At 42.9% G+C, this 22,431-nt stretch overlaps 1 protein-coding gene across 1 annotated transcript in view; it reads left to right on the top strand.

Moving 5' to 3' along the window:
- LOC126484843 (cadherin EGF LAG seven-pass G-type receptor 3-like) overlaps positions 1–15,451 on the top strand; it is a 99,462-nt gene extending 84,011 nt beyond the window's left edge. The window contains exon 6 of the mRNA XM_050108439.1: positions 15,152–15,451. Within this exon, the coding sequence (XP_049964396.1) occupies positions 15,152–15,451 (300 nt within the window). The remainder of the gene's footprint in view (positions 1–15,151) is intronic.
- Positions 15,452–22,431: the final 6,980 nt, after the last annotated feature.

The raw sequence follows: 22,431 nt of genomic DNA, 5'->3' as shown, positions 1-22,431 counted from the left end.
CGCTGCCCTCCAATGCTAAATTTGTGATCCATTGGTGCCTCAGGACATGTCCTACCAACCCTTCTTCTAGTCAAGTTGTGCCACAAACTTCTCTTCTCCCCAATCCTATTCAATACCTCTTCATTAGTTACGTGATCTACCCACCTAATCTTCAACATTCTTCTATAGCACCACATTTCGGAAGCTTCTATTCTCTTCTTGTCCAAACTATTTATTGTCCATGTTTCACTTCACTCCATACAAATACTTTCCTGACACTTAAATCTGTATTCGATGTTTACAAATTTCTCTTCTTCAGAAACGCTTTCCTTGCCATTGGCAGTCTACATTTTATATCCTCTCTACTTCGACCATGATCAGTTATTTTGCTCCCCAAATAGCAAAACTCCTTTACTAGTTTAAGTGTCTCCTTTCCTAATCTAATTCCCTCAGCATCACCCGACTTAATTCGACTACATTCCATTATCCTCGTTTTGCTTTTGTTGATGTTCATCTTATACCCTCCTTTCAAGACACTGTCCATTCCATTCAACTGCTCTTCCAAGTCCTTTGCTGTCTCTGACAGAATTACATCGGCGAACCTCAAAGTTTTTATTTCTTCTCCCTGGATTTTAATACCTACTCCGAATTTTTCTTTTGTTTCCTTTACTGCTTGCTCAATATACAGATTGAATAACATCGGGGAGAGGCTACAACCCTGTCTCACTCCCTTCCCAACCACTGCTTCCCTTTCAGGCCCCTCGACTCTTATAACTGCCATCTGGTTTCTGTACAAATTGTAAATAGCCTTGCGCTCCCTGTATTTTCCCCTGCCACCTTCAGAATTTGAAAGAGAGTATTCCAGTCAACATTGTCAAAAGCTTTCTGTAAGTCTACAAATGCTAGAAACGTAGGTTTGCCTTTCCTTAATCTTTCTTCTAAGATAAGTCGTAAGGTCAGTATTGCCTCACGTGTTCCAACATTTCTACGGAATCCAAACTGATCTTCCCCGAGGTCGGATTCTACTAGTTTTTCCATTCGTCTGCAAATAATTCGCGTTAGTATTTTGCAGCTGTGACTTATTAAAGTGATAGTTCGGTAATTTTCACATCCGTCAACACCTGCTTTCTTTGGGATTAGAATTATTATACTCTTCTTGGAGTCTGAGGGTATTTCGCCTGCCTCGTACATCTTGCTCACAAGATGGTAGAGTTTTGTCAGGACTGGCTCTCCCAAGGCCGTCAGTAGTTCTAATGGAATGTTGTCTACTCCCGGGGCCTTGTTGCGACTCAGGTCTTTCAGTGCTCTGTCAAACTCTTCACACAGTATCGTATCTCCCATTTCATCTTCATCTGCATCCTCTTCCATTTAGATAATATTGTCCTCAAGTACATCGCCCTTGTATAGACCCTCTATATACTCCTTCCACCTTTCTGCTTTCCCCTCTTTGCTTAGAACTGGGTTTCCATCTGAGCTCTTGATATTCATACAAGTGGCTCTCATTTCTCAAAGGGTCTCTTTAATTTTCCTGTTGGCTGTATCTATCTTACCCCTAGTGAGATAAGCCTCTACATCCTTACATTTGTCCTCTAGCCATGCCTGCTTAGCCATTTTGCACTTCCTGTCGGTCTCATTTTTGAGACGTTTCTATTTCTTTTCCCTGCTTCATTTACTGCATTTTTATATTTTCTCCTTTCATCAATTAAACTCAATATTTCTTCTGTTACCCAAGGATTTCTACTAGCCCTCGTCTTTTTACCTACTTGATCCTCTGCTGCCTTCACTACTTCTTCCCTCAGAGCTACCCATTCGTCTTATACTGTATTTCTTTCCCCCATTCCTGTCATTTGTTCCCTTATGCTGTCACTGAAACTCTGTACAACCTCTGGTTTACTCAGTTTATCGAGGTCCCATCTCCTTAATTTCCCACCAGGCTACAGAGATAATAAATGTTCCGATTATATAGAAAACTACCTAAATAATGAAATTGGCTAACGTACACTGACGGAAAATAACCACATAACCAAGAAGTGGTTGTATGACATAAACGAAGTTGGAATGCACGTTTCTACGGACGAAACATGATGTCTTTTCAAAGTTCACGCCAGTCGCGTAGGAGTGGCTCTATTAAACTATGACGATGCAAATCATATTTGCTTTAAATACACGCTATAAAGGTTGCGATCGTTAGTTACCTTTGGGATTGGACGTTGTGAGTTGATGATAGTCAATAATGCCTTAAAATTTGACAAAGATGCCATTAATAACAATTCACTGACAAGAAAACTCTTGAATGTGAGGTAGTAACTTCAATGTTTAGTAATTCTCACCTGAAGTTGTTGTGTTAACAATTAAGAAAGGAAAAATAATAGCTGCTACTCTCTCACTACGTGTATTAGGAGGACGACGGAAGATGAGTGTCCGGGAGATATAGAAATCAACTTTCTACAGGATGTATGTATTCCACTTCACAAAATGGACATCGTTGACATCCAAGAGGAATTCAAAACACACTGTTAACTTCTAACATGAACACTAAATGACAAATGGCGTGGCATAGAGATAAAGACGTTCGCACCAACAAGACAGTTACAACCGTGGAGGACGTTCATTTCGGTATCCACTACAAAAGAATGATTATAATGGAGTGATGAGAACTGATTGAATGTGATGGCGTGCAACCGAATGTGTAACAGTTTATCAGGGAGCATACCGTGAAACTGGCTATGCTTTAACGCGTTGCTGCAGATCGGGTGATAATAGGTTCTGTTGGCACGGAAAAATAAACATCCAGAGGCAGAAATTGACCGGTGGTTCCGTGTGGTATATCACACACTTTTCAGGGGAGATGGGATGCTCTGAAGGAGTATAATTTTTATACTCATCCCAGGAATCGAGCATAAGCAAGTTACTTCGACGAGATATTGTCCAAAAACGGGGTTCATATCCTAGTTGTAGCTCTCTTACGCCCATTTTCTCATTCTTCTTTGGTTTGACGTATTCCCAACTGATCACACACACGAGAAAGAATCATAGGGGGCAGAGAACCTCCAGCTTCTCGCAGCAAAGTAAATAACTTTCCAGCCAATTTACCATCCAGATTGATAGTCGGCATAATTGTATATGAATGCGTTAAGCCGTTGATGTGCGTAACGAAGTAGATCACTATCATGTCCATCCTGTAAATTGTACCGAGCATCTTTGAAGCGCACAAACACCAGTTTTTGTATCAAGCACAACTTGTCCTCTCTTGAATACCCGTAATTTTTCCTATACACGGTCATATTGCTGCAAACCTATTTGAAATCTGTTCGTAATTTGCTTTTTTACTGTGCTGCGGATGATCTTTCACGTACGTAATTATGTTTAGTACCCGCTCCTTGGACAAGGATTATCCTTTAGTCCGTTTCACTGGACGCGGTATTTGTGTCTCCCTGTCCGACAAGGATGATGAACTACATGGATCGACACCTGTTTCAGTATAACTTTCGGTTGTGAGGCACGTATCACCATCATTGTACTCCTCATCTACATCGTCCGCACAGTCGAGCCTATACGACACCACACATTTCACTGGCTCATTTTACAGAAACGCTAATATTACATATGTTACTTCTTCCTCACTCTGTGAAATACCTTGGGTTCCTTTCTGAAGAAATGCCAACTACATCAACTGTTGTAGATATGATGCGATATTTGCTTTGTTTATCGTTGCTGTTGCTCTGCTTTGTATCAACACCACTAACGCTGTTGTGAGTTACTTGTCGATTAAGCATATCAAATGCGCTCCATAGCCTCATAATGTGCTCACCATTGCATGCCTCCAGCCCGAGCCCGATCCTGTTGCCGTGGGCAGTCAATATTGTGGGGGCGTCGAATACGGAAAACGCTATTAGTCTTTTGCGGCCTCGAACGCAAGGAATTCATTGTGAGTTTGAATGAGGTTGTGTAATAGGGCTACGAGGATATAGATACTCCTTCTACGGTATTGCAGAAAGACTTGGCAGGAATGTATGCACTGCGCATGGCTGCTGATAGCGGTGGCCACGAGAATGTGTAGTCGCAAGAAGCCTGGAATCCGGACAGGCACTTGGAACTACTGAGAGGGACGACCATCGTGTTAGGTGTACGGCCCTGGGACGTCGTACTGCTTCTGCAGCAGCCATTTGAGCAGCGTTTGGAACCACAGTGACACAACGAACTGCTTCAAATCGTTTACTTAAAGGCCAGCTCCGAGCCAGATGCCCTATGGCGTGCTTTCCACTGAAACCAACCCATCGCCATTCGCGAGACAGGGCAGGGAGGTGGTCTGTTGTGTATTTTGATGAAAGGTGCTCCTGCTTCGGTGCCAGTGATGGTTGTACGTTGGTTAGAAGGAGGCTAGTTAAGGTCCTTCAACCAAACTGTCTGAGTGCTGGATACACAGCAACTCGCACCTGAAGTTATGATCTGGGGTCCGATTTCGTATGACAGCAAGAACACTCTAGTAGTTTTCCCACGCACCATCGCTACAAATTTGTTCGTCAGTCTGGTGATTTGACCTGTTGCGCTACCAATCATAAACGACCTTCCAATGGGTGTTTTCCAACAGGTTAACGCTCGCCCACACACTGCTGTTGTAGCCTTAACATGTTCTACTGAGTGTCGACCTGTTGTCTTGGGCTGCTCGATCATCAGATCTGTCTCCAATCGTGCACATTTGGGACATCACTGGAGGGCAGCTCCAGCGTCATCCTGAACCAGCATTAACCGTCCTTGTATTGACCGACCAAGTGCAACAGGTATAGAACCTCATCCTAGAAAGTGACATCCGGCATCTGCACACATTCTGGCAGTTATATCGGTTATTAATATCCCAGCATTTCATATTTGCAATGGCTTATCTCAAGCTTGCATTCACCTGCAATCCTGCAATGTTAATCCCTTATGTGTGTTGCCTAGACAAATGTCTTCCTTAAATTTAATTACTCTCCATTATTTGGATATTGCAATTTTTTTCTTCTTCATAATTTTAAGTATTAGTTCGCATCATTATGAAACACATTTTAGTGTTTCCATAATGACGCGACATAGTAACCAAAATTATTTCATTCAGATTGTATAATGAAATTAGGTTTTTCTAGGAAACTTTACTGTGGGTAAGTGTCATGTGAAACTGCTTGTCAATAAATGTGCAAGTGAGACTGCTTACTACACGCTGTGTTGGGGCCACTTGCTGTCGCTCAGAGCCACTTTGGCGAACCCCGCCAAGCCACGATGGTTTTCCCTGTCTGTAGAGACCCGCGGTATATCCTTGCCCTAGTGACGCTTTTAAATCTCAGTATCTTCGCGACCTGAGGTCAGGTTCTGAGGAGACGTACTGATATTTCGCGCAGTGTTCATCCTACATATCCCAGCCACAAGATATGCCGGACTGTTTCGTTCTCCCTGCTAATGATAATGCCGTATAACCCGTCGGACTGCTGACCTGAGCGTCGTTCATCCAAAAGGGAGCAGCTTGACTCTAGGTGAACTGTGAGTTAAGTCAAAAGAAAATCCTTAGAGTTAAAGTAACATTTAATGACTCGAATTAAACATTAAATGAACTTAATTGAAAGTATATAAATGATAATAACGTAATGCATAAAATAATAATTGTTCTCATAGCCATATTGTGTGGTTTCTTTACATAACAATGTTGTATTGAACTAATTACTCCTATTATTCTTCTGATCTTGCCAAATACAAGTCATCACTAAAATATTTTTTTTATTCAAATCGTGGTAGTTACTTGACTGTCAGACCTCTTTTATTGCAGTGTCGAGTCAGTTCCAGTACTACGATGGTTCCACAGTCGCAATACAAGCTATTGACAAAAGGAATACTGTAGCGCTCTTCACAGTCAGCGGGTCGTCTTCAGATTCTCGCCACCCCTCTAGGTCGTAAAACTTTACTGCCGGGCACTCTTCGCTGCTGTGCCGCAGCCAGGTTGTTCCTCTCCATTGATATTTCGATCTGCACAGTCTACGATCCTCGCGTGGGGCTATTGTTTACGTAACGTACACGTTGCAGAGTATTATATTCTTTATTCCCGCCACATCTCCATATCACCCTGACCTCTGGATGTAATGCTTTCACCAACAATGCTGAAAGGCGACTCTCAGCTTCATTGAGGAAGTCGTGCTCAGTATGTATGTGAACAAGACGGAAATCAATGTTGTCACTATCACGAGAAAGTTGCAATTTGTCGTGAACCACAGTAGCAAGCAGCGATTTGAAATACAATATATTTAACAGTCACTGAACACACATATAATAAGAGTTTACATCATCTTATGTCTTACGAAGAGTATTACTAATCAGAGATATAAATGTGCGGACGACTTCACTTTGTAACATCCTCCCCACACTAGTCAACTTCCAGGGGGGTGACCAGCTGAATCGGAAGTGCTATCTGCTGTCCTTCTGTCGTAATCAATATTGTCGTCCTTACTTTATTGTTTCTTCTCTGTACACATCTTTCTACTTTCCCTTTACTTCACATGTGACTTGATCGTCCATCCTTTTGAATCACAGTAAGATCACCTGGTCGGAAGTCAGTACATCTTGCACATATGCCTGCAACTTCGTGGAAGCTCCTAAGCTCCATGAGATACTCCTTGGTCCATCTTCTCCAAATGTCGTGTACTAGTTTTTGATTTAGTTTAAATTCTTTGTTCAGAGTGTGTGTCGGTAAGTCCAGTGGTAAAGTAGTCCAGTGGTCACATTTAAAAGGCCTTCAACATCGAGAAAGCGTGCTGTTGTCAGAGGTTCTGCTTCATCTGGTGAGATTGGCCTTGAGTTTATTGCAGCTTCGATGCTGACCAAGATGGTGTAGAGTCGCTCTGAAGTTAGACTTGATCGTCCCAACGTTTTCCGTAAGCATCATTTGACGATGCCCACCATCCTCTCCCACCATCTTCCTCACCAAGACGCCCGTGGTGCAATGAACTTCCAAGTGATTCCGTTTTTGACGAGTAAGATTTGGGTCTCTGAGGTGGTTAGTGAGTTCCATAGTTCCGACAATTCTCTGTTAGTGACGTGAAAGGTCTTTGCATTGTCAGTGTAGAAGGTATGCGGCAGTCCACGCCTACTAGCAAATCTCTGTAATGCCGTCACAAATGTGTTGATACCCACATTGGAGCAGAGCTGTAAATGTATTGCACGTGCTGTTGCGCAATTGAAGAGTGTTATAAGGGCCTTTTCCATGGTCGTACCTGTCTTGACTTAACAAGGCCTAGCAAAGTCTATGCCGGTGACAGTAAAAGGCTTAGATGATCTCATTCGGTCTGTGGATGGGAGACCTACAATTTGTTGCCCTCTTGAAGTCTTCATGATGTTGCATAGTAAACATGTATGCAAGACACTTTTAATGGTTTGACAACCTTTAAGCATCCAAAATTCTTGACTAAGTTTGGATAACACAAATCGGACCAAGATGATGAAGATCAATATGTTTTTGAAATATGAGGAGTCCTTGAAGCGATGTGAATCGTCTAGAAGTGATGGGTGTCGTTTCTCACTGGTGAGATCTGCAAACTGCTGTTTACCTCCCAGACGAATGAGTCCCTCTTCAATGAATGGATGAAAGCGTCCAATTTTAGAGTCATGCGGGGTAGGTTTACCGTCATAGAGTGCGTGGAATTCCCGCGTGAAGCACTGTCGCTGGACTATTTTGATGAAGTAAGTGCTTGAATTTTCGAGCTCGATTGCTGTCAACTCTCCAGCAAGTTTATCTTTGTGACGAATCTTACATATGAAGCGAAGCATCCAACCCGTTGCACGAATTAGTCTCCAGCCGTAGGAACTGAGTATGGAAATATAGATGCTGGGAGATATAGCAACTGCTATGTATTGCGAGCTAACAGCCCTTGTGAAAATATTGAACTTTCAGTTAGCGAAATGGGCCACTTCTTCAGATCAGTTACAGGACATATGGAGTACCGAAGCACGAGAGAGTACTACATCTACTAAAGTTTTTACATTCCGTCTTTCTTCCGGGAGGTCGTGACGCATATTTGGAGTAGCAGATGGCCAACATTCTTCTAGGTGTGCAAGACATGGCGGGTTTTCCCACCTAACACACACACAGATTGGATCAATTTGCCAAGAAGTCGCCGTGTTAAGTGATGCACTGGGCTATCATTTCCAGTACAATGTCTGCACTGTAGGATGTATGCGTGTGAATTTCTGTCATTCTATTACAGATGAAAGTCTTCCATCGCTTCACATCACTGTGTATCCAGCCTAAGGTCACTGCAGTGTTCGTCCACAACACTGCATGAGTAATGTCGTATCCTCTAGCTGTGCAGAAATATCTTAGCAATCGCACTCACACAAGTGCACCTAGAAGTTCGACATGTGTCAGCGTTACCCTTTTGAGATGTGCAAGGCTGTTCTTGCCACAGGTCAAGTGAATCATTGTGTTGCGTGTAAAACACTGTAGACATACGGAGCTACGCCATACGCTCGTTCCGAAGCATCACAAAATACGCGAATTTGAAAGTGGCGATCTTTGGTAGTTGATATCCATCGTGGGGCGGTATACTGATGGAAGACAATGGAGGTGAAGTGAACTACCAAGTGTTGCCAGGTTGTTGGGTAGCAACCCATTCCAGTCAATTCCCTTAAGACAGGTTTCTTGAAATAATAGTTTTGCCATAATTGACACAGGAGACAATCATCTTAGTGGATCGTAAAATTTAGCTACAGTTTGTAAGAGTTTCGGTTTCAAGGTACGTTCTCAGATAATTTTTCTGTGACATTATCTGTGTTAATGTAGATGATGTCCGTTGCTGTGTTCCAATATACGCCTAAAACTTCAGTAGCTGTAGTAATCTCTCGTCCTTCGGTACTCCATATGTCCTGTAACTGATCTGAAGTAGTGGCCCATTTCGCTAACTGAAAGTTCGATGTTTTCATAAGGGCCGTTATTTCGTAATACATAGCTATAGCATTATTGTCGTCCTCTGTACTAAGCGCGAAGTCATCCATGAAAAGATTGTTGGCTGTTATCTGTACGGTGACGTGAAATGCGGTCTCAGGTCTAGATGCGTGTTCTTTCAGCGTTGCCGAAAGCTGTAATGGACTGCATGCTAGGCAGAATGGAAATCTAGTGAAACGGTAAGTCGTTACTTCGTTCATCGTATGGTAGTTCGCATGACTATCATGAAAAACTTAGTGGCATAGAAATCTTGTTAAGTTTCTGTCGTATTCGTGCAAGATAAGTTGCAGAAATGCCTGCGCAATTCGCTAATAACAGCCACGGGTTGTATTCGGAATCGTATCATAACGGCAAGTGTTTCTGGCACAATATTTGGTCCCGTCTTTACAGTGTTGTTAAGAGAGCGTGCGTTTATCTCGTATGAAAACTTGTCAAAAACGATGCTCTATTTTATTTTACCAAGTTTCTCCTTCGTAGCTGCATGATGTGGAAGGTGGAACATGGTGTTACTTGGGGTCTTCAGGAGCGAGCCCTGAGAGCCCTGAGAGTTTTTGGTTCTAGTACGCGACTATAAGCATTTACGTCTTCGAGCGCGCGCAAAGCTTAGATCCAGCGGTTGCGCTCGATAAATGTAGAATTAAGGGATTCTTGTATTTCAAGTTGGATCAAATTCTGACTGGTTATCAGTGAACACCGATCTTCTGTCAGGTCCTCATTGAATAAGCAGTTGTCATACGTTACTTCCAAATCCGGGCCGTCGTTCTGTGCTCCGGCAAAATTTTAACCATTGTCTGTTAGGATCTGAGCGATTACATGATGTTAGAATAATTGTGAAAAGCTCTCGCACTTGATCCGGTGTTGTGCTTGGATAGCCTTCCTCGGTGATTGTTCCCACTGTTTGTATTTTTCCAAGGCGCTGACAATACTCTCAATACGATTGTCAGATGTAGCGGTTTACTACACGAAATCGTCAATCAACATCGGTCCCCTTATTTCGTAAAGCAGTAGACGCATGTAGAAGCATTCAGCGGTTTCTGGATGTACCGCATAAGCTAAACAAATTGACGCATCGTTGAATACCGGGTGATCAAAAAGTCAGTATAAATTTGAAAACTTATTAAACCACGGAATTATGTAGGTAGAGAGGTAAAATTGACACGCATGCTTGGAATGACATGGGGTTTTACTAGAACAAAAAAAAAAACAAAGTTCACAAAAGTCAGACAGATGGCGCTGGACAGCAAAACGTCAGTGACTGCGCATGACAATCGTGTAAAAAAGGAGCTGTAATAAGAGAGAGAATCAGATGCGCCAGCAGTCGCAGCAGGTTGACGTTACCTGAAAAGGCGCTTTTAGTGAAGCTGTATTATCAGAGGCGTGAAAGATCTCTTGCGCGCGTCGTTTGGTGATGATCGTGTGCGGAGTCGCCACTTTCGTCATGCTTGGCCTCCCATGTCCCCAGACCTCAGTCCGTGCGATTATTGGGTTTGGGGTTACCTGAAGTCGCAAGTGTATCGTGATCGACAGACATATCTAGGGATGCTGAAAGACAACATCCGACGCCAATGCCTCACATAACTCCGGACATGCTTTCCGGTGTTGTTCACAACATTATTCCTCGACTACAGCTATTGTTGAGGAATGATGGTGGACATATTGAGCATTTCCTGTAAAAAACATCATCTTTGCTTTGTCTTACTTTGTTATGCTAATTATTGCTATTCTGATCAGATGAAGCGCCATGTGTCTGACATTTTTTGAACTTTTGTATTTTTTTTTGTTCTAATAAAACCCCATGTCATTCCAAGCATGTGTGTCAATTTGTACCTCTCTATCTACATTCTTCCGTGATTTATTCAGTTTTCACATTTATACTGTCTTTTTGATCACCCGGTACAATCTCGTATCTTTCAAGTGTAATACCACTTTCGGTCAAGTGAGTTTTCTCGACGTCGTGTTCCATGTACAGTACTTGGCAATTTTTTAACACAACAATGTTCTCGTAAACGGGTCTCTTCTGCACAGTTCAAAAAAAGTGTGAAGAATTACGTTGACAGAATACTGTGCAACTTTTTCTGCTGTTTCCCAAGCGATATACACTAGTTATCCTTTCTAAAGATCAAGATGGATCGCTAAATGGACAACTGCTGGATCTCAATGCGTTTCGGGAAACTGTAATGTGCGTCCCACTGCTTCGCTACCGTTAATACAAGCGGCTATCAAAATGTTTCCGTTCGAATGCTACACAGTCCAGATTCGGTAAGCCAACCACACAAATTCGCCATGAGCACTGAGGAAATTATTCCACCGATGCAGCAGGTTGAAGATATCCATTCAGTAAAACAAGATGTTCTGCTGCGTGACGAAGATTGTAACACCCTGCTCCATATCCTCGTTGGAATGGAATTGTAGACAGTTCAAGGCCTTTTTTATGGACCGATGATGTGAAAAACGCATGGGAGGGAGGGGGCAGGGGGGGGGGGGGGGGAGACATCAGGACTATAGGGCAGGTGCTCTCATGTCTCCCATTTGAGTTGGCGTAACTTCTGCGCTACCTTATTCCTGATATGGGGTCGAAAATAGCTCTGAGCACTATGGGACTTAACATCAGTCCCCTAGAATGTAGAACTATTTAAACCTAACTAAGCTAAGGACATCACACACATCGATGCCCGAGGCACGTTTCGAACCTGCGACCGAAGCGGTCGCGCGGTTCCAGACTGAAGCGCCTAGAACCACTCAGCCACTTCGGCCGGCGATATGGGCACGTACCCTATCATGAAGCACCAGCAGCTCTTGTCACAGAACGGTGGGTTTGGACATGGGAAACAATTTCACGTTACGACTCGAAACTGGTGACAGACGCACTCATAGTCTTCACCTAGAAGCTGGTGGGGAAAAAGGGCTGGGATGTAAGGTACTATATTTTCTTTTATTGGCAGGCATTCATTCAACTGACGAGATGCTGGCGTTGGACAGCGAGGAGATTAATAAGTGTATTACTTGTAAGAATACAGCTGAGGACTGATTCTATCGCTATTTGAGATCAGAACTCGCTGTAGACGCCTGCTTGACAATCATCCTGCAGCCCAGGTAATTGAAGCGAATAAACGCTAACGCGAGTGATGGGAAAATGCATTACTGTTCTAATTATACATCAAAACTGATGTGAGAAAAACAACAGTCTTAATGAATGGGTCATCGTGCAACACATGTACTCGAGAAAATCGATGTCGCAAAATATGGCAGTGGGGTTAGTAGTCGAACGTGCGTTCGCCTCTATGTAAGATCACAAACTGCCGAAAATTAGAGGGCTTCTTACCCCTCTCATGCCCCCGTCCCTCCATCCCTCCCTCCACCTATTGAGGGGACACACGCTTTTTCCAACGGCCAGCTGCTACCACCGAGTGGGTCGTGGTTTTTCTGTAGCCTACCACCATTCTGCCGGAGGACGAATGGGCATGCCACGAGCTTGTGGTGAGCTGACTGTCCTTCTCCCCTCGTTAACCTGGAATTACCAACACATTTTCCATAGCGCCTATTACCGGGGGTGGGGGGTGAGCAGTGGTAGTTTATGACCACCATAAAATAAATTTAAAAAAATTTCGTGAAATGTTCATAACATGTAAGCTTTCCTGGCCGGCGTCTTCATTAATTAAAACTTCCGGGCTGAATTGCCGTGGTCCACATATAAAACTGCTTCTGCTTCCTGACGTTTCGTTCCTACTGCGGGCAACATCTTCTGAGGTGAGTCGGCGACTGGCTGCTAGGCGCTGGAGGTCCCGCTTATATAGAGCGCTTAGATGGCGCCACCATTCATCACATGCTTCTCTCGGTACAGAGATCTACAAGGACGAAAATAATTTTAATAAAAAATAAGAAGGATTAAAACTATACAAAATATGGCGGTCGGCTCTGTACCAACGAAGTGACTATCGATTACCTATAATCGAGAGAGATGCCACTAGCCAGAGATAGTTTTAAAGTCGAAAGCACGTGATGAGTGGTGGCGCAATCTAAGCGCTCTATATAAGCGGGACCTCCAGCGCCTAGCAGCTTGATTTCTATCTCACCGTCTATGGTCGTCCTATCGCCCTCACCCCCACCCTCAAGTACCTTGGCGTTACCCTTGACCGTCGCCTCTCCTGGACCCCCCATCTCCGGACAATCCAAGCTAAGGCACGCTCCCGACTCCGTCTCCTCAAGCTTCTTTCTGGCCGTATGTGGGGTCTGAACCCCTCCACCATCCTCCACACCTATAAATCCCTCATCCGCCCTATCCTTTGTTACGTCCATCCGGCCTGGATCTCCGCCCCCCGTCCCCCTACCTTTTATAACTCCCTTCAAATCCTTGAACGTCATGCTCTCTGCCTCGCATCCGTCTCCCCTCCCCAATGCTGATCCTGTACGATCTCAGTCCGTTCCCCCACCTCCTCCTTTTCCTTGATAGGATACGGATCCTGTACACCTCCCGCAAACTCGATCCTCCTCACTCGCTTGTCTCGCCCGTCCTCTCCCACCCCCGCCCACTGCCACGCCTGTATTCCCACGTCCCACCCGGTCTCCATCTCTCCACCCTCCTTACCGTCTCCCAAGGTGGATTCCGCCAGCTCCCCCTCCCTGATGATGTCCTTCTCCCCTTCATATACCCCTCCTATCAACTTTGATCCTCCCCGCCCCCACTTCCTGTGTCCTTTCCCTTAGGCACCCTCCTTCCCTTCTCTTTCCTTTTCCCCCGTCCCCTCCCTCCACCCCTCTTCCCCCGGGGCTTCCCCTCCCCCTCCCTCCCTTCCCCCTATCTCCCCTCCCCATGGCATCTGCTCTCCCCTCCCCCTCTCCCACCTCCCCTCCTCCTCTCTTGGCAGGTCCCCGGACTCGTATAAGGTTAGTGAACATTCGCGCGCTGGAGATCAACGCCTCGTGTTCTGTGTGTGCCGTCGTTTTGCGCTTAAGTGGTTAAGTGTTATTCGTTTTGTACAACTACGTTCACGTGTGACAATTTTCGTCTCTGTATGTGTCCAAGTGTCTGAACAAATTTTAGCTTGGACTCTACGCCCGTGAATGGCTCCATGTATTTTAAAAAGTGTTTGTCTCCGTTTATATGTCCACCATATTTTTATCTCACATTGTCTTCATTTGTATCTTTTGTGTTTCTCTGCGGCCCAAGAGCGGCTGCTGGCCTTCCTGTCAACAGGTTTAAAAATAACAATAAGGAAAAAAACGCCTAGCAGCATATACTGCTGCCAACCCACCCCGTTGGGAATTGAAATACAATAAAGAAAAAAAAAAGAAAAGTCTAGCTGCCAGTCGCCGACTCACCTCAGAAGATGTTGCCCGTAGTAGGAACGAAACGTCAGGAAGGAGAAGCAGTTTTATATATGGACCACGGCAATTCAGCCCGTAAGTTTTAATTAATGTTCGTGAATTGTTGTTTGCTTATATTAAAAACATACTTTTTGAAGTGAAACTGGTGTGTAAGTAGGGCCCAGAACCTGAAAAAATCTTTTAGCAGACTCTTAGCATGTACTATCGACGGGATAGGGGTGAGCGGTACTTTACGTCCAGCACAATAAAATCTAAAAATGCAATTTTTGGGTAAAATTTAACCGAAAAATTTAAAATATTTCTGGTTCAAATGGCTCTGAGCACTATGGGACTTATCATGTGAGGTCATCAGTCCCCTAGAACTTAGAACTACTTAAACCTATTTAACCTAAGGACTGCACACACATCCATGCCCGAGAAAGGATTAGAACCTGCGACCGTAGCGTTTGCGCGGTTCCAGACTGAAGCGCCTAGAACCGCTCGGTCACACCGGCCGGCAAAACATTTCTGGAATCTGGTAGAATAATCGAGTATAAACAACGCTTTTTTTCAAAATTTTAAACCATAAAGTAACTGATTACTGTATTTTCGGAAGGTCGGCACAAAGTACGCTTCTGCCCCTTGGGAATGCGAGGCCTAAATAAAACATAAATCAAAGTGCTCTAAAATGTCAGGGCAAAGTGTCCCCTGTTATTGTATATCGTCGTCTACCACAAGATGTTCTCTTTCACATTCTAGAATCACGCGGGCGCGTGATTTAAAACGGTATGCACATTTTGGCGTTTGGCACTTATTTATTTACTCTTGTCCCTAAGTATAAGTTTGAGACTGTTGGCTGCCTGCGAAGTTTGTGTCTTAGGGCTGGGGTGGTGTCCCGTGTTGCAGAACTGGTACATGTTCATGAGTGTGTCGGCGGTGATGACGCCGTGTGAAGACCCGCCAGCGGCTGTGACTGCCCCCGCCACCGTCATCTCCGCCCCCGAGGCGCCGGCAGCCGGGCTGCAGCTGAGCCGGGAATCCCTGGACTGCCAGCCGCTGCTGGGGGCGGAGCTGCCGCCTCCGGGGGCGTGGCCGGCGGGGCCCAGCGCCGGCGCCGCCGCCTCCGCCCAGAGGCCCAGCATCGCGCAGCGCCGGGGCGAGCTGCTCGAAATGAGTCTCGACTGCATCAGCACCATCAGCGCGTAGAGGCAGGCGCTGTCCGACCCCGAAACCGCCGGCCAACTGGGCGGCAGACCGCTGACGACCGCGCATCGGCGTACCGACAACTCAACTGACCAAGTTCAAATTCTAACAAACTTTACAGGAGTGAACCAGGCACAACGTTTATTGTAGAAGTGGCTGTGCTTGACTGGAAGTAGGGCGATGCCCTTTAGGTATCGTTTACTAACTAGGCATACTGCTATCTTTCTTCTTTGGGATATATCAAAATGAAATATGCAAATTGTAGGCATTGTTGGAGATCAAAAAATGAAGCTGGGGGTTCGGATATGTATGCAAGGCGAAAGCTCTCCGGAAATTTTTTAAATGAACGTAAGTTCAATTGTGAGGAACTAATACACCAATCTGCGCAGCGTGTGTAAGTGCGAGCTTTCATGTACAATAACGATGGGCGATGCGCTATAGTCCATTTCACAGGGTATGTGAAACACTTGCCAAATAATGACGCACATGAAGTATCCATGCAACGTAAACCAATACTGTGCCTATTCTCGGTTCCGCAGTTGAGTCTGCACTTTTCATTAGTAGTAATTGAGGCCATTTCTCCATGCGGAATCTGTTATACTGATTGAAAAATTCTTCAATGTCAACATTTCGTCGCGAGATCTACACGATATTAATCAGATAAAACAACATATCTATCAGCAAAACCACTAAATCATAAATTCTCTTTACTTTATTCAACATTAGACCTAAGGATTTTTGTAACTTATTTCCGGATACCGTACGTAAAGCAACAAAATAACTCAATCTTCGCAAGTGCAACTTTGTTTTGTCTTTATGTTGGTACTGCCAGAAAACAACTTCCACTTATGCTGAAACGCAGATTTAAAGAATTCACATCAACTCACAATTCGTCAGCGCACAAAAAAGATAGTTCTTGGAGACCTATCGTTTCTAAGATCGTTTTGTATTTAGGATAGGAAGTCAAGAGACAGTAAATTGCAACTGTGTTCCTCTTTGCTCGGGGTGTAGGTGTAGAATGCTACTATTTCGCGACCACCTCACTGCCATTGACACCACACTACAGGGTGTTTATTTTCCAAAGTGATAAAAATCCCAAACGTTTCAATATCAGACCGTGAGGGCTACAAGAGAGACAACCATGAAGACAATAAAAATGAGCTGTATTTAAATCATTTTGAAAAGGGCTTTGTCGCCTACAATGCCTTACGCTGTCATCTCTCGATTCAGTTTACTGACCCGCTTTGTGATACTATGACAAAGCTCTTATGCATTGAGATTTCAGTATTTATTGGCTTCAGTTCTATCTTTTGACCACTTAACGAAAGAATACGACAGTTAGACAAATTACGAGGCGAATTTCTCAGTTCATTTGCATTTATTAGTTTCATCATTTTAGAGAGGCGATGAGATAGATGTAGGTAGAAATTGGTCTTTCTGCAAGAATACATGAGGGATGTTCTGAAAACAACAGCCGCCAATGAAGTCACATACAAGGCTAGTTGAATTTTTCGCTGGTGTTAAGAACAACATGATGATTATATTTTCTACAGCAGTATTCCATTTTTGGATATGTAAGCCATGACCAGATCACTGTTTGTCGAAATCACAGGTCAACAGAGAGTGGGAAATGGTAGACAGGATAAGGAACGACACTTCGTAACGATTATATATAAAAACAAGTTAACAGATAAAAAACTTGATTACACTCTTTCTACTGTTTTACCTCGCGTGCAAATCAGTTTCTGTTGAAACTATATTTAACAGAGGGAGAAATGAAACTATTTTTTGCTTCATTTACATAATTTTTCAGCTTTTTTTCTTCACATGAAGCAATCTTTGTTTATACAAAATCAGCATAGTTCAAATTACTACTTGAAAGCGGTAGAATTTCTTTTCTTATTTAATCCGTGATGTTAATAAAGAATTGTCTCCTAATGACTCAGGCGGCTGAAGACGGTTTCGTCGTTTTGTTTTGCTTTCATCCATTATTCATCGATTATTTATTACCCTTCCACAGGTGTTAAGAAAAGCACACTATTCACAGAGCAGATTCATTGTTATGACGAATTTGAGTGGAAATTGATATCTTCATCCAGAAAACTACAATTGAAAAGAACTTATTATCTCATTGCAAAAGCACAGAATGGAAAAAAAAACTGCATGACCTTGTGCGCCTGGCATAGTGGCAGCGATGATTGCAAGAATTAATTGACTATAGTCTAAAGGCTGCAAAAATCAGTACATAATAGTCGTCTACTACACTGCATCATCCTGCAAATTGGATCCTTTGTAATCAAGTTAGAGCCATCTTTAGGGAACAGATGCCTCAGGATACCGGCTTCTGTGTTCTTCAAAGTCTCCGTTTCATTTCTGGGGAGTCTTATTGGTCTTGGCCAAGATAGGTCCTTTTTTGAGTCCAGTGGGAGTCAGCGAATGTGAAATCATGTTCGTTTTCGAAAGTCTCTAACTGCTACTTTGTCATTTTCTTTGCTAAGGGTGACTTAGCGAACCATTAAATGAGAACTCCATTTGAGCAAATGGCATGAGCTATTCATATCACTTAGTCATGAAACTACCTGCTGATTAAAACAATGTACCTGTCGAGGACGCGAGACACAGCTTTTATCTGTTAGGTAGCTTCACAGCAATTAACAGGCAGCTGCCGACTAAACGATGTATTGTGGAATCATGATTCACTCTGGTGCGGTCTTTTGTTCCTTTTTCTGCATTTCGAGCTTGTTCGGTGCTGCCGCTCCATGAGAAATATTACGAATGTAATAATATTACAGAATGAAATTCGTTGACAAACCACTGGTAGAGTGACAATGAGCGATAAGTTTTAATCCACGAAGCATCTAATAGTCATTTCCCACGCTCCTCTACCGTGTACCACTCATTTCCTAAGATTGTTGTTGTCCTGAAAAATGACTTTTTAAAGCCAATACTGGGACGTTACTGATGCATGTGCTGCCAAAGATGCTTCTAAACTATACAACAGGTGTGTACATTCTGTCAGAATGCTACGGTAATTCACTGAATCAATATGCCGGTCAGGAATTAAAAAAAAAAAGCAAGAAATCCTGTTTGTAAAATGAACCTATTGTTCAAGATTAATCATCGTTATCTACTACAAATATCAGTCCATGTTGCGAACTTCAGATGTCCTTCCTTCTGTTTATCGACCTGCCAGTTCTGCTTAGGCACCGAGACTACTTGTTTCGGAAGTAGTGCGCAACTACTTCAGTTTCCATTTCTGGCGATATATCATGACTTCATGAATTTGGCTGTAGACGTTGAGTTCCTCTTCGTTTGGTATTCCATCTCTCCTTGTTGAACCAAAGACGTTCGGTGGTATCCCATTTTCTGGACCAGAATCCTACGTTATTTTCGCACCAGCAACGAATCAACATTCATCACCATATGCGGAAACATATTCAGAGGTTTGTGCTCCTGACTTCAACTCTGAATGTAGGTTTTACATCTGAGGTTTATCGAACCAAGATTATCTGACCACATACATTTTAAAAGACGGTGCTTTTATCAGTCAAAAGAAACAAAAAAGAACAAGTGAAAACTGAATAGACTCTCTGCCTAGATAATAATATTTTAACTCGTATTTGCAAATTAGTTTAGACATGTTACCAATCCTCAAAGCAACAATGAATTCACTCTTGTTGAATTCTCTTCTAAATATTCGAGAGCTCCTCATGTGATTTTTGTCGCAAATCTTTTGCTACCTATGCTTATCTTCCGATGCTTGCTTCAATCATTATCACTACTGGAAGATAAATATTCTTTTGATGTTGCGATTGCTGGACTCCAAATTCGCTGACAAAATCATGGATTTCACATTGAAAACGTAGGTAACATAAGCGTTTGAGTCACTGACAGAGGTGGAAAAATCCTTACCCATTACAGAATGAAGGGAAAATAAACGAAGCGCGTGGGAGATGTGGAGCATTGTAGTTCATGTACTGATCACGTATCTGTTACCTTATTTGTCAATAGAAAGCTGTGTTTTATACGCAGTGTAGATACAAATAATGTTATTGATTCTTCTGATTTGCTGTCTAATACATGAGGCATATTAGTCTCCAAAAATATTTCTGTACTACGAACTTTTCTTCGATACACATATTTGTAGGAGGTCTGGCTCTGCAAGCCGATAAGTGATTACCAAATAGCAACACTACTTCGTATGTATCGTTTCGGCGTTTCAAGTATTCCAGAGACTGTTCACTCCATCGACACGACAGAAACTTTACACCTTACGGTGATTTAAACCGTGTGTATCTACGCATGTGTGTAGAACTGTAAAAATAAATGGAATGTTGTACAAGAACGTTTGGAATGGTAAATATCCGTTTCTCTAGGCAATACCGTAATCAGGCGGCATTTGCACTTCCGAGTAATTACTCTTCGGTGCTTCCCTTTCCTTTAGCGTGACACTCTGTAGATTATAATTTTGTCATTGCACGACACGTACGTCTCTTTAAAGTCTGGGAAATTATTTTTTGTTAGAATAACAATAAGAACTTCACCTGAAATTTAAATCGGTGCCATGTCGTAGAGCTACTGGTACACCGCTCATTTCAGATACCCTCGTCGCCAAGTACTTTAGTCCGTGCGGTTTTGAGAAGGAGCTCTCCAATCCTTTTGCACGTTTCGAAAAGGATTTGGAAGTCAGGTTTATGCCATCAGTACAAGATGGTCACTGAGACGAACATGTGTCACTCCTCTGTATTGTCATGGATGCTCGGCCAGATGAACCGCTTCGCGCTAGTGACATCGCTCAAGTGATGAAAGAGAACACAGTGACGATGCCCGATTTAAAACCATATGTTTCCATTTAAGAAGACCAGTATATAGAGTAACAGACAACGTTTGGTTCACAGTTGTGTGGAAAAAAGTCACCACAACCCGTTCACTGCTGCTAAGACTTTGCTCTTTATTGAGGAATGGATAGAAATTTGAAACAGTACAAAACTGCCTGCGGTAGTCGACGAGCTACCATGAATCACATCGATTTTCTGTTGTCTACGGTCGCTACGCTTTGTCCAAGGACAACTGGAAATTGCTTGATGTATTCGCCTGCTTTAATCGTAATAATCGAGGTGGTGCTAGAGTGTTGTGACTTTATCCGGTAAAATGAGAGGAGATAAACAATGGACAAAGAAATAAGAGAATGCAAAGATGAATTACGTGATAATGCTTCTTTCTATAACTCATCAGAAACAAAAAGCCAAGAGCCAGCCTCGAATTTCTAACCAGACAGTCGTTAATTCTCTTCAACGTAGTTACAAGGAGATGTTTGAACTAGTACAAAGCTGAAATTGTATCTTCCCTGCGACCACAATGTGAATGCTCAAAACCGATAAATGCCTACAACGTTTTAACTAACAGTTTTATGTAGCAAAATAATAATTCATTCCTGAAATGTGCAGTACGAGGATGACGGTGGTTGGGCACAGATTCCGCTGCGACACTGTTACTGTTTTAATATACGTCGGTGCCACTATAATGAGTAAGACTCTAAAGCACGTCATATAATGAGGCTAACCGTTTCTCCGTACTATCCGTTACGCAAACTGACACGGAATCTCTTAGGAAGGTAAGACGAATATTTCAAATTAACATCGTCACTATTGAGAAATAACCTGAATGGCAATCACGACATTTTAATGAATGATTACTGTACAGGGAATGCTGCGAAGTGAATGGGAAGTAGACGTGTTAGGATATATAGATCTGCTGAAGTGTCCTTCCGTAGATAGAGAGAAAAGTTGTGCCGTCGAAAATAGATGCTTTGTAGATGTAAAAGCAATAGTAAATGGCAACATTTTGCACCATGAGACGACTCATCTGAATAAAAAAGACGTTTGTACCGAAGATTTACGTACAGTGTAGGACTATTCCGAACAATAGCGTACCATTACACGGGTTTGACAGTGAATGTTGGTAGCCGTTGTGACAGTAATAAATTCGCAGACCACAAAGTACTTGTCTTTATTCTGCCGGTGTGGTGGCAGAAACTCACCCACGTGTCCTGGGATGGAATCCCGCTGCTCACTGGGAGCACTCTTTGTACCTTTTCCAGTCTTCCTGTACTCGCAGCTTCACCGCGTATGTACCGTGACAATCGCAGATTTTTTTTTCTTCCGCCTGTAGTTTGAGCCCTCGTGTAGGAAAGTGGTAGCTGTGGATATCTGAGTTTTACGACTAGTACTTTGGCTTCAGGGAACTAGCACACTTGTAATAGTCTAATTAAAGTTACATGGTAAGATACCAATACCAGAGACATGTGGTCTGATCCGCATTTATTTCTGAGCTCAAATGAATTTGTTCAGATCCACAGTGCACACTCTTAACGTGTTGATTAAAGTAAGGTAGTTTACTGCGTTTTATATAACAAACAGGATCCCGTCATATCCATGGCTTGTTTCCCCATTGTTCATCGTGTTTATGGCTCTGTTAAACGAGGATGTTAGATAATAAAATCTTTGCTAACTGGTTAAAAAGGGACGTATTTCCTTGTAGAAATGTTTTACTATTGGCATCGCACGAGGACCTCTGGTTTTACTAACTGCTAATGCGCCGTAGGTAAACTAAATCGATAGTAACCTCTTTACTGGCGCATTATCAGCATTAGCAGATTTTATACTGAATTTTATCTGAGGTGTGTGTGCATGTGTTGTCTGTTACCTATTCCACATGAAAGCCGCGAGGATCATTATTAAGAACAGCATTTTTAATGATCTTCTTTGCTAATATTCCGTCCTTGATTTGTTAATATGTTTCTTTTTCTTCACCTTCTTTTCTTGAATGTGCAGTTCGAATTGCAGTTACTTTATATTTCCATTAATAATTCCTTGGATTCAAACAGAATTTTCTAACATTTTTCCCATGTGATTATTGTTGTGATTCGTAGCATACGTTCAGAAGTTGTTAGACGATTCTAAACTTTCCTAACGTTTTTCTGT

This window comes from Schistocerca serialis, chromosome 6 (assembly GCF_023864345.2).
Source record: "Schistocerca serialis cubense isolate TAMUIC-IGC-003099 chromosome 6, iqSchSeri2.2, whole genome shotgun sequence".
Lineage (NCBI taxonomy): Eukaryota > Metazoa > Arthropoda > Insecta > Orthoptera > Acrididae > Schistocerca > Schistocerca serialis.
Note: the sequence above shows the minus strand (reverse complement) of the source record. Positions and strands in the feature narration are given on the sequence as shown.